The sequence below is a fragment of the Podarcis bocagei genome (assembly GCF_964188305.1).
Source record: "Podarcis bocagei genome assembly, chromosome: 14".
In the NCBI taxonomy this organism is placed as follows: Eukaryota; Metazoa; Chordata; class Lepidosauria; order Squamata; family Lacertidae; genus Podarcis; species Podarcis bocagei.
In genome coordinates, this window is record NC_138139.1 from 4995228 (window position 1) to 5007648 (window position 12421).

At 45.3% G+C, this 12421-nt stretch overlaps 1 protein-coding gene across 5 annotated transcripts in view; it reads left to right on the forward strand.

Moving 5' to 3' along the window:
- Window positions 1–12421, forward strand: part of TLN2 (talin 2) — a 184411-nt gene that overhangs the window by 84596 nt on the left and 87394 nt on the right. For all 5 annotated transcript variants that reach the window (XM_081170483.1, XM_081170485.1, XM_081170481.1 and 2 more), the window contains exons 7-9: window positions 1435–1562; window positions 7020–7083; window positions 9400–9504. In XM_081170483.1, coding sequence (XP_081026609.1) covers window positions 1435–1562; window positions 7020–7083; window positions 9400–9504 — 297 coding nt within the window. The remainder of the gene's footprint in view (window positions 1–1434; window positions 1563–7019; window positions 7084–9399; window positions 9505–12421) is intronic.

Genomic DNA, 12421 nt, shown 5'->3' on the forward strand with positions numbered 1-12421 from the left:
AATGTCTGTTGGCTATAGACAATAAGACTTGACGACTGCATGGATGTGTGAACATGCTGTCCCAAATCAAGTACAGATAGCATTTCCTCATGCGCACGCACACACATACTCCACATATCCTCTCGCATTCCCTGAACCACAAAGCTATTGTCTTTGTTGTTGTTTCATCTTTATATTTTACAATGGTACCTTGGGTTACATACGCTTCAGATTACAGACGCTTCAGATTACAGACTCCGCCAACCCAGAAATATTACCTCGGGTTAAGAACTTTGCTTCAGGATGAGAACAGAAATTGTGTAGCAGCGGTGCAGTGGCAGCAGGAGGCCCCATTAGCTAAAGTGGTGCCTCAGGTTAAGAACAGTTTCAGGTTAAGAACGGACCTCCAGAACGAATTAAGTTCTTAACCCGAGGTGCCACTGTATTAAGATGTTACAATGGGGTACACAAAGAGAAGAGTGAAAACTCACTGGGGAAAGCAAGTGTGTCAAGCTAGAGTCCATATTTAATAGTACTGCATAGTACTATTTCCCCATGCTTTGGAGCCCCTGGGAAGCTCAGCAAAACTGCTGCCCCTGGAACTGGGAGTGGAGAATGCAGCTGAATAGGACACAACTGTGGGCAGCCTGAGGAAGTGCCAGCCACCTTGGGCCTGTCCATAAACAGCAAGTCTAGCGTGGGAGACTAGGGTGATGTCCGTTGTTTCCAGGAACTCTTCTCATTGTGAGATTTTTGTGAGATGAGAGTTTCTTTGGACCCTGGCTGAGAACCCAGAGGCTGAGAGGGAGTGTATGCCTGAAGATGATAGAGATGATAGATGATAGATAGATAGATAGATAGATAGATAGATAGATATAAAATTTAGTATTAATGCAACACTTTTACATTTTTTGAAATATTTTATTTAAATTGTCTCTTGTAGCTTCAGTTTTTTGTACTCCACTTAGATATATTTTCAATATATTAAATGGTATAGAAATTAAATAATTAATCAAATAATAAAAAATATTCCAGATAACACCTAATGCTCTTCACCTCCATGTCAGTATTTACAAAGCTGTGTACAGCTCTGCTGTTTCCCCAGAAACTACTAAAAAGTTGTTTTTTAAACTTGCTACGTGTCTTTCAGTGGTGCATTCAGATGTGAGCCATCAAGTGACATCATCGGATGATGCAATACCAAGCCATAGTGCTTTTGCACAGCCCCTGTTTATTTCAGTGGGATTTATGTAGCAGAGCTTACCAGTAATCAAGAACCATTAGAAGGTGCCTTATTCCAGGACAGACTGTCCACTGAGGCCAATATCTAGCTCCATCACATTTGCTATGACTGTCGGATCTTTGGCATCCAGGTGTCAGAGGCCAGGAGTCTGCATTCTCTTCAGGTGATGAAGCAGACACATGACACGGACTCTTTCTTCACTTGCTTTCCAGGCTCGTGATGATATTCTGAATGGTTCCCATCCGGTGTCGTTTGAGAAAGCGTGTGAATTTGGAGGTTTCCAAGCGCAGATCCAGTTTGGGCCTCATGTTGAGCACAAGCACAAACCTGGATTTTTAGAGTAAGTTGGTCCAACGATCTTTACACATTGGGTTAAACTGTTGTGTGCTGCTTCGATAGCTCTTCCAGCCCAGTGGTTTTCAGGCTGTGTTCTGAAAAGCCGGGGTAAGATCCCACAAAAACAGATCTGAGGTTTCTTGTTGAGAAAGCAGGTAATGGTGTTATAAAGCTCTCGATGAGAATTTCAGCAAAGGCCAGCAGTTGCCACTGCTCCTTCACAGTGTGCCCTCTCAGTCTACACCTATGCACCCAGTAAAGTGAGGTGGTAGAGACCTGTGGTAGTGGAGAGGACCATATCAGTTTAGACTGGAGGCAGGGGATCATCCTTTGGAAGACCTTCTTATGTACATCCAGGAACCCAAGATGGAGGAGCACTGATTTAGGTACCTGGTTCCATCCAGCTGCTTTGGATTACAGCTCCCATCAGCCCCAGCCAGCATAAACCTAAGATGCTGTGCTTGATAGGAATATAGCCACGCTTATTAAGGATTATGGGAGTTGTAGTCCAACAACATCCGGAGGGCAGAAGATTGGTGAAGGCTGCTCTAAACAGAACACTAGCCTGGCAAGGAGAGAGGGATAGACTAGAACCTTGATCCTTCATGTGCTAATTTTTCTTCTTGCTGGGAATTCCTTGCTTTAGTTTTACTGTTATTTCACCCGTCAAGCTTCTGTGCAGTTGTGTGCTGTTTCTGTAGAAAATATTTCAGTGGAATGGCTGAAAATCTTCTTTCCCACCAAGGGGAACACTGTGGCTCTCAATCCAGCATCTGCAGCAAGAATAATATTCACAGCAATCTCTGCCAGTGGTGGTATTGTCTGTTGTTTCCTTTAAGAAATGACAGGCAGCACAGAAGGAAAAACTGAAGGGTCTGTTCTGATGAAGCAGGGAGTCTTCATGAGCTATGAGTGGAGATTTGTCCAGAACAACTTGCCTCTGCCTTTCCCCCCAATGCAACTATTCAAAGGCTAAAGCAGTGTTTTTGCATGATCTGTGGGTTGGGGGTTTTTTTCTCCTGAAAAAGAAAAACCAAGGTACTGTACCAGCAAGTACCCTTTCTTTCTGTAGCTGGCGAATGCTCCTTTGCACACCCAGAGTCTTCCCTAACATGCAAATATGAGTACTTCAGCAAACAATACGTAGGGTAGTGATATAATAACAAAATGCATGTGTGTGATCTTGCAGATTTGAGGCCTGCCTTAACTCATAGTGGAACTCCAGGTACCTAGCAGTGGTCGTGGGCTGCTGCTGCCCTGTGTCACCTTTTCGATTTGGATTGTTGCGCATGAACAGCAGAATAATTCATATGGCTGCTACAGATGTTAAAACACTCTCTCAACACGGGAAGGAACAAAAGATGATGACATAGATTGCCTTTGTATTTAAATACATTTAAATAATGTAATTGCATAATAATTGAATTTTTGTATCTCTCTGAAGAGAAGTGGTTCCCTTCAGTGGCATAAGGATTCTGCTCAGAGTTCAAATTAAAAAGAGCTGATGGATGATTTCTTGAGGGCGGGGCTGTTCTCTCTGCCCTTTCCCCACTCTGTACAAATGATTTCCTTTTAATTGGATGGAGTCTCTTCTGAAGGCTGATGTTATACTTAACCATCATTTCCAAAGGAACAGAAGGCAGTTCATTGTGCTTTTCTGCTGAGCCATTTTACCTTAATGAAGGGGTCTCCCTGGGTTTTTCATGCATCCCTTTCGGGTCTGAACAGTAAGTAATGAAGCCTTGAGTTAAGGCAAAGCAACAAGGGACAGTGTCAAGAAGGGTCCCCTTCACAGCTTTCTTACCAGTCATTTATGGGCAGTGAACGTCTACAGCAAAGGCTGCTTCACACACACCCTTGGTTTGCCAATCAAGTGTACACACAACATAGACCAATTGCAGCTCCCTGATTATTGTATCTGTGAGATACATACATTGGCTTTCCAACATCCATTTGTTGCCCCCATAGAGCCTGAGAAGAGCCTGACAGGGGAATCTGAGTAAAGGCCCAACTAGTCCGCCATCCTGTTCTCATGGTGGTCAGCCAAAGGGCAAGCAGACCACAAGCTCATTTGTGATTTCCAGAGACTGGTATTCAGAGGTAGAACATAGCCGTCATGGCCATTAAAAGCTTTGTCCTTCTTCATGAATTTGTCTAACCCCATTTTGAAGACATCCAAGATGGTGGCCATCACTGAATCTTTTGGGACTGAATTCCATAGTCTGGCTTTTGACTGTTTAGAATTTCCCAGCATTCATCTTCGTTAGATGGCTGCATGAAGTATAATGTTATGAGAGAGGAGGAAGAACCCCTCTCCATCCACCATCTCCAATGCCATGAGTTATTTTGTACACCTCTGTCTTGTCCCCTCTTTGGTAAACAAAGTCCCAAAGATTGATACCTTTCAACATATTCACACTTTGTATATTGCCATGCTTTTGTGCAGCTGCCATTCACATGAATGGGGCTCGCAGATTAAACCACATTGGTGAATTTTACCCTGTGTTAATTGATAGAAAAGGGGCACTTTTTAGGTTTTCCTCATACAGGTACATGAATTATGAAACCAGTGGTGACGGTATCTACCTATTGGATGCATGCGCAATGACACACCCAGAGTTGTTGCTTGCTGGGAACTGCTGACCACTTCCCCCTGTGGTGAGCAGCGTAATTGCAGCCTCTTGGGGGAAAACCTTCTAGATCTGGCCGGACTCCACACACTCAGACTGGGCTAGTAGGCAGGAAGGAAGATAAAGCTCCTCCTTTTTTTCTCTGAGCTTGTTTGTGCAACAAGGTCTATCTGAGTTCTAGCTAGTCTGGCATTTCTGCTCTTCAGACCTGACTTTTGGCTTCTTCTCTGACTTTGCCTCCTGGTTGTCCTCAGATCCTGATTGCCATTTAGTCCTGGCTGCCTCTCTGACTCTCTCCAAACCACTTGCCAGCACCCAGCCCTGACATTGCTGAGTCATTTTAAAGTACTATGGTTATTAAAATAACTTGGTCGTAGGCATTACTGTAATAGACATCTTCTCCCATACAAACATACCTCTGTTTTTAAATTGGCATCACGGGTCCTCCTCTTCACCCCCTTGTTGCATGAAATGAGATGGGCCGGGCACAAAAGACAGGTCCTTTTAGTGGTGGCCCCAAAACTGCAAAGTGCCCTCCCTGTAGCAGTCTGCCTGGTTCCCTCTGTGAAATAGCCATCATAGAAATTCACTGTCTTTGAATGGTGGATTATAAATATTTGAAATAATAAATGAATAGTTAATTAAAGACAAAAACTCTTAAGAAAGCTGCAGCATGGAGCCCATCATCTTCCACCCTTTCAGTAATTATTATTAAGCCTGCAAAGAGAATCTAGTTTTGCCTTGAACATTGAAGTGTCTTGAACCAGCCTGCTATTGACTTGCTGCCAAATTTCATCAGTACCAGAGTTCTGGCTGAATTTTGTTCTTCATCAATACTGCTATTCCAAGCCTGCAGTTGAAATCTATCATGTGATACATGAGGAGGTCCTCAGTGTTTCTAGTGCTTAAAACCTGTGATAGAAAACACGGTCTGACTTGGAATTCTAATAATAGAGGGGTGGAGAATGAATTATCCACATGCTCAGAGACCCATTCATTATCACAGAGGTCCTGTGGCTAAGCTGTAGTTCAGATGGTGGAACTGAGGCCAAGGGCACATTCCACCAGGAAACTGTGTGTTCTCACTCATGCACGTCAGGTACACACACATGGGCAAGGCAGGTTTCTGAATGCAGCACAACGGATAGCTCCAACTGAGCAACAAAGCCTGGAGGTTAACTGAAGCCTGTGGAGTCTCCTTCCTCCAGCCCATTTTCCCAAGCTCCACCCACTTGGTCTGAAGAGCTTACAGGACTGACCCCAAGCCTTCAGATGAGCTCCTTTATATTACCTCTGCACTGATGGGCAGGTATGGGAGGCATGTGACTGCAGTGAGTTGTGTTCAGAAGACAGCATGTCTCAGACTCTGCAGGCTCTGGGTTGCCTGCCAGCCTCAGCCTCCATGAAGTCCAAACCACTGGCCTCAGGCACTGTTGGGTATGAACCACCAGCATCAGAAGCCCTACCCAGTTCCATAACTGGTGATGGAGCAGCCCCAGACTTGGCCAACTCTGCCACATCTGATTCTTGAGTTCAAGGCAGAGCCATGACACCATCCTGTCGCACAGCTCTGCTTCATTTTCATGGGACTTGTGTAGGCTTATAAGTGGAAGGAAGATGTACTTTGCATGTTTGACCTCTAGCACTCTCATGCTTTAGTGAAGACCTGCCATTGAAATTCAGCAGTTTAAGAATTCTGGTCAAATGTTGATGGAAATCCTAGCAATCATGCCGAAATACGTACATTCATCCAGTGAATTTGCTGTCCTTCTTTGGTCTTAATTGTGAAGTTTCTAATGCAACAGCCCATAAACAGGAAAAGTACCTGAGAGAGCACCTTCCCCGTTGCCAGCTGACCTCCTTGTTATGATCAACAGGAGATGCCTTGCTTGGGAATCCATCCATAGCTGAAGCTAGGCACATAATAGCACAAGACAGGGCCTTCTTGGTAGTGACACCCCACTTATGGATGTCTTCCCAGCGGATATTCTATATGCCTCCACAGTGGATACATTTACATGCCAATTGAAAACATTTTGTTTATCCAGGCATTTGATTCATAATTCCTTTGGGGTGTGGTCCCTTTAGGTATCTACGCTGCTGCTCTACTGTATTTTAATGTAGTGTAACAGTTTTTCTTCAGACAGTTGTTTTAGTGATTTATTATGTGAAGGTGCCCTGTGCTCCATACTGGAGGAGGAGACTTTTAATGACTAAACAAGTGAATAAAATTGTTTTTAAAATGGTATGAAAACAATACTAAAAAATAAAAGTTGCATTGGGAAAAATGAAGTACGTTATATGGATCTCAAAATAACAATACTCGTTCAGGTTCTTTGACGTTTTCTAATTGCTGTACTTCAGCTTCCCCCAGGAACCTCAAGGGGGAGGGGGCCACCTACGCAATTAAATAATAATGATGATATTGAGGCCATGAGAGAACAGAATCTGCTGAAACTCCAATGGGCAGGTGGATTTTCAGTGCCTCATGGCACTGGAACAGAATGGATCTGAATCCTTCCTGTGGGCTCCTCGCACATGGCTGACTTGGTGGTGGCGACTTGGAGAGGTGTCAGGTGCCCACCGAGGAGCTGGGTGGGTGAGCTCCCTATTGGCTGCTTGCTCTCCTCCCCAACTCAGTTAGGTTTCTGAGGTGGCTTCCCCTGAATGGCTGCCTTTGAAGGGGAGGGGAGGAGGAGCCAATCAGGAAAGAGGGAGGCTGCCAAGGAGTCTAGGAGCCATATTAACAAATGGTTGACGTCCACTTCGCTTGGAAAATGAGGCAGAGGCGGTTGTCTCTTCATTAAATTGTGGCTCTTTGTTTTTTCCAGCCTAAAAGAATTCCTTCCGAAAGAATACATCAAGCAAAGAGGAGCTGAAAAGAGGATATTTCAGGTGATTAAGAATGCTTTATATAGATATGTGGTATTTCTCTTTTGCTTTCATAACCCTGTGTGTTCTCTTTGGCAATAAACTAGCACCAACTCAAGTGTAAAAGAAGCAGACGGCTTTTCCCCCTTTGGCAAACTTGCTCTCCTAATTCAGATTTTGTGTGTGGTTGGAAGATTTCCTTGCTTTTTATAGTGTGTTCTTCAAGAAATGAGCATGTTTTAGCAGTTCTCAGTTGTAATGTGGAATGCAAAAAGCAGAGCGTTTGAAGGGGGGAAGATGGTTATGTAAGGGCTTTTGTGGTCCTTTTGTCCACATAGCCCCCTCGGTCATTGCCCACTCGCTGAACCCTACATGCTGCTTCTTGTCTTCTCTCCTAATGAGGTCTGTGGGCTCATTGAGGACGTTCAGGTGGTGGGGCTCAAAAGGCGCTCGTTCAAATAGTAAACTTCTGTAATAGGTGGTGGTGGGGCAGATCTGGCTAGCAAAGCCCTAATTTGCCAGTGTCAAAGGACATTTTAGTTCCAAAGGGGGCTTAGATCTTAGAACTTCTTTCTGTGAAGCTTCACTGGGAATGACCCTGGATGGAGAAACGGGAGTTAGAACTGTCCAAAAAGGAATGGCAGCAACCCAAGTGGCTTGACTACTATAGACCCTTTGGGAAAGCCCAGAGCCCATGGAGCTCTGGAGCTTAACTGCTGTAACATTACCCTAATAAAAGAGGTTTTCTGCAAATCTAGGCATACATTCCTGAGAGACCCAGAGCAGAAAGGGGGATAAGGTGCCAGAACTGTATAAATCAACATTGACATATATATTGGGATGAGCCGTAGCTCTGCAGTAGAACACCAGCTTTGCATGCAGAGGGTCCCAGGATCAGTCTTCATTGACATATCCAGATACAGCTGCCGGGGGGGATGACGGGGACCCAGGAGAGATGCTACCAGTCAGTGTAGCCGATACTTGAGCTAGATGGACACAACAGTCCGACTCAGCGTAAGCCAGCTTCCTAATGTTCCTGTATCCTTTTTCTGCTTTTCATTCGGCACAGACATCATCCACCTTTGGTTAGTGGCATCCAGGAAGATGCCCAGTGTCAGTTTAATTTATTGCAGCCCGTTTTGGAAAGAGCCGACAGCAGAAAATGAGCGCGATCCTGCTAGCGTGAGAAAATGTCATTGCACATGCTAATATCTCAGCATTGGAATGTCACGGGAATCCCAGAGAGTAATGCAGGCTGACACACACACACACACACACACACACACACACACACACACACTTTCACAGATTACGGCTGTGCTTTTGGAAAGAAAAGGGTAATTCAGTGGAAGCAGTTGGGCTCCCCCCCTCCAATTGTTTCATTTCTGTTAGAATAAAAACAGCAAATATTTTTGCTGGGTCTTTCTCTCTGACATTGGTAGAAGAAGGGAAGGCGTTTAAGGGTGGTATAGGAATTGTGGGCTGGCAGGCAGAAGATCTTCCAGAAATGTGGGTGGAGCAAAACCGACACTTGAAACAGAGAGACGCAAGTGTGGAGTTCGGTCAGGTGAGTTTAGATTGTGCAGAAGTGGGGAGGCTTAGAAGTAAAGGTGGAATGGGGATTGTGAGTTTGACTGAGGGCACACTGGGGATTGGGATAGGAAGAGATTCCCCCTCGAGGGGCAGGGAAGGTTTGGTCCAGCCTTCAGTGGAGCTAAATTGTAGGAATGGCTGGTTTGCCATCATGGTGGAAGCAGTAAGACTACATCTAATAAATTGGAAGCTGTTTCATAGTTTTTCTTGTCCCTCTTCTGGGCCAGCCCTGCCATAAGGCAGAATGAGGCAAGTGCCTCAGGCAGCTGGCTTCGAGTGTTGTGAAATTAAATTGACATTTGACTTACGGTGTTCGCATTTTTACTCCCAGGAGGAGGTGTTTTGTGGGGTTTTCTGCTTCAGGTGCCAAAATAGCAGCCAGCCTTCAGTATGATGGTAGGGAAATGTGCTGCCCTGCCTCTGGCTACAAAATGACTTGGGCTGGGCCATTCGGTTTGCTATTGGAATCCGGGCAGGTGGAATTATTTTTTCCATTTTGTATAAAACCCCAGCCAGCCCTGATCTCTTGAGGGACAGAGGAGGCTACAGATTGCGAATGAATAAATAAAAATGTTGAGAGGTTGGGCATTCTCATGGATGATCGTTGTTTTGACTCCTTTCTGTTTCAAAACCTTTGGGCGGAGGCTAAGAGGCCATCATGGCTTAACAACAACAAAAAGTGCATGTGACTTATTTTTCCTCATAGTTTTTTTATGATAACAAAAATCAATTGGCGGCTCTTTGCAGGAACACAAAAACTGCGGGGAGATGACAGAAATCGAAGCTAAAGTGAAATACGTGAAGTTGGCTCGGTCTCTGAGGACGTACGGAGTGTCTTTTTTCCTTGTTAAGGTAGGAGGGGCTTGTTTTCAATTCAGTTTTCATTGCTTATAATGAATGGCTGACCCATAGAAGAAGCTGGTGCATGATTTTTCCCAAGTCAGAAGACTTATGGTTCCCTGTAAGATGTAAGAATTAATGAAGATTAATGAATTGGTAGGATTGTATCTGAAGCGGGGGAGAATGTGTGTGTGTGTGTGTGTGTGTGTGTGTGTTTAAAAAATGAATGGCCAGGTTCAGCTCAAAGCTCATGGGCTGCTTCTGAGCCACTCATATAATAATAATAATTTATTATTTGTACCCCGCCCATCTGGCTGGGTTTCCCCAGCCACTCTGGGCAGCTTCCATAGAAACCAAAAACACACTAAAATATCACAGATTAAAAACTTCCCTGAACAGGGCTGCCTTAAGATGTCTTCTGAATGTCCGGTAGTTATTTATCGCTTTGACATCTGATGGGAGGGCATTCCACAGGGCGGGCGCCACTACCGAGAAGGCCCTCTGCCTTGTTCCCTGTAGCTTTGCTTCTCACAATGAGGGAACCGCCAGCAGGCCCTCAGCATCCGGGCAGAACGATGGGGTGGAGACGCTCCTTCAGATATACTGGACCGAGGCCGTTTAGGGCTTTAAAGGTCAACACCAGCACTTTGAATTGTGCTCAGAAACGTACTGTGAGCCAATGTAGGTCTTTCAAGACCGGTGTTATGTGGTCTTGGCGGCCGCTCCCAGTCACCAGTCTAGCTGCCGCATTCTGGATTAGTTATAGTTTCCGAGTCACCTTCAAAGGTAGCCCCACGTAGAGCGCATTGCAGTAGTCCAAGCGGGAGATAACTAGAGCATGCACCACTCTGGCGAGACAATCCGCGGGCAGGTAGGGTCTCAGCCTGCATACCAGGTGGAGTTGGTAGACAGCTGCCCTGGATACAGAATTGACCTGCGCCTCCATGGACAGCTGTGAGTCCAAAATGACTCCCAGGCTGCGCACCTTGTCCTTCAGGGGCACAGTTACCCTATTCAGGACCAGGGAGTCCTCCACACCTGCCCGCCCCCTGTCCCCCAAAAACAGTACTTCTGTCTTGTCAGGATTCAACTTCAATCCATTAGCCGCCATCCATCCTCCAACCGCCTCCAGGCACTCACACAGGACCTTCACCGCCTTCACTGGTTCTGATTTGAAAGAGAGGTAGAGCTGGGTATCATCTGCATATTGATGGACACCCAGTCCAAACCCCCTGATGATCTCTCCCAGCAGCTTCATGTAGATGTTTAAAAGCATGGGGGAGAGGACAGAACCCTGTGGCACCCCACAAGTGAGGGCCCAGGGGTCTGAACACTCATCCCCCACCACCACTTTCTGAACATGGCCCAGGAGGAAGGAGCGAAACCACTGTATAACAGTGCCCCCAGCTCCCAGCCCCTCTAGACGGTCCAGAAGGATGTTATGGTCGATTGTATCAAAGGCCGCTGAGAGGTCCAGCAGAACTAGGAAACAACTCTCACCTTTGTCCTTGGCTCGCCGGAGATCATCAACCAGTGCAACCAAGGCAGTTTCAGTCCCATGATGAGGCCTGAACCTCGATTGGAAGGGATCCAAATGGTCCGCATCCTCCAGGCGTGCCTGGAGTTGTTCAGCAACCACTCGCTCAATCACCTTGCCCAAGAATGGAAGATTTGAGACTGGGCGATAGTTGGCCATACTGGCTGGGTCTAAAGATGGTTTTTTAAGAAGCGGTTTAATGACCGCCTCTTTCAGCGGATCTGGGAATGTTCCCTCACAGAGGGAAGCATTCACCACCCCGCAGAGCCCATCGCCCAGCCCTTCCCGGCTTGCTTTTATTAGCCAGGATGGGCAAGGATCCAGGAGACAGGTGGTTGGTTTCACGCATCCAAGCAGCCTGTCCACATCCTCGGGGGTAACGGATTGAAATTGATTCCATGCAACTTGACCAGACAGAGCTCTAGCACTCTCCCGCCCCAGCCCTGCTCCCACGGTGGTGTCTAGCTCCTTCCGAATATGAGTGATTTTATCTGCAAAAAACTTTGCAAAATCGTTGCAGGAGATCTTGGGGTCTTTACAAAGCCCCAATGGTAAAGGTGGTTCCGTTCTTAACCAGATCTACCTTTAAGGCGTGATTTGAGGATGAAACTTGAGGGTGGGAGTGAGGATCCTGCATGCTGTCCTGAGCTCATTAGAGAAAGAATATGATTATTTTAAAAGTACTCAACATATAAATTAACTGACAGCCAGGGGTTCCTTTGGAGCTTCAACAGCAGCTGCTGACATTGCTTTTTAATTTTTATTTATTTAAACAAGAACATATACTTCAATAACATACAAGAATAAAGAAATGAAGAAAAGCAATACAGCTGAATGAAAATTAAACAAACACACACACGCGTATGAATTTGGACCGTTTCATTCACATTCCCTGAAAAAACCTACCCTATTATTGCTGGGGGTGAGTGGTAACATTTTTTAAAAAGATGCGTTTTATTTTCAAATATTAGGATATATTCTCCCTTAAAGCCGAAAAGTCACTAGGAATTTCAAATAGCAGCATATTTCACAGCAGCCATTTGAACATTGTTCACCATGTTCTTTCAGACCAGCCTGCCAAGGGAAGATTTATACACAAAGAGGAAAACGTCCCTTGCAGGATGCTCAGTATTGTGACTTAATTAAGTGATGCTTCTTTCAAATACTGAGAATTCTTAGAGGTTCTAAAGATAGGTGGCTTCAGGCCAGCAGCAGCCCAGGCAGTAGGAACACAACCATTTGGATAATTACTTGTCTGCAGTGACATGCTGGGCTGTGTTAAATTAAAAATGCCTATTAAATTCCTTAGACTTGTTTTAGTACTGACGAAAGCAATTTGTCATTCAGTTGTTTCAGTAGCCATGCTGCGTGTTGTATAGCTGTGATAAATGT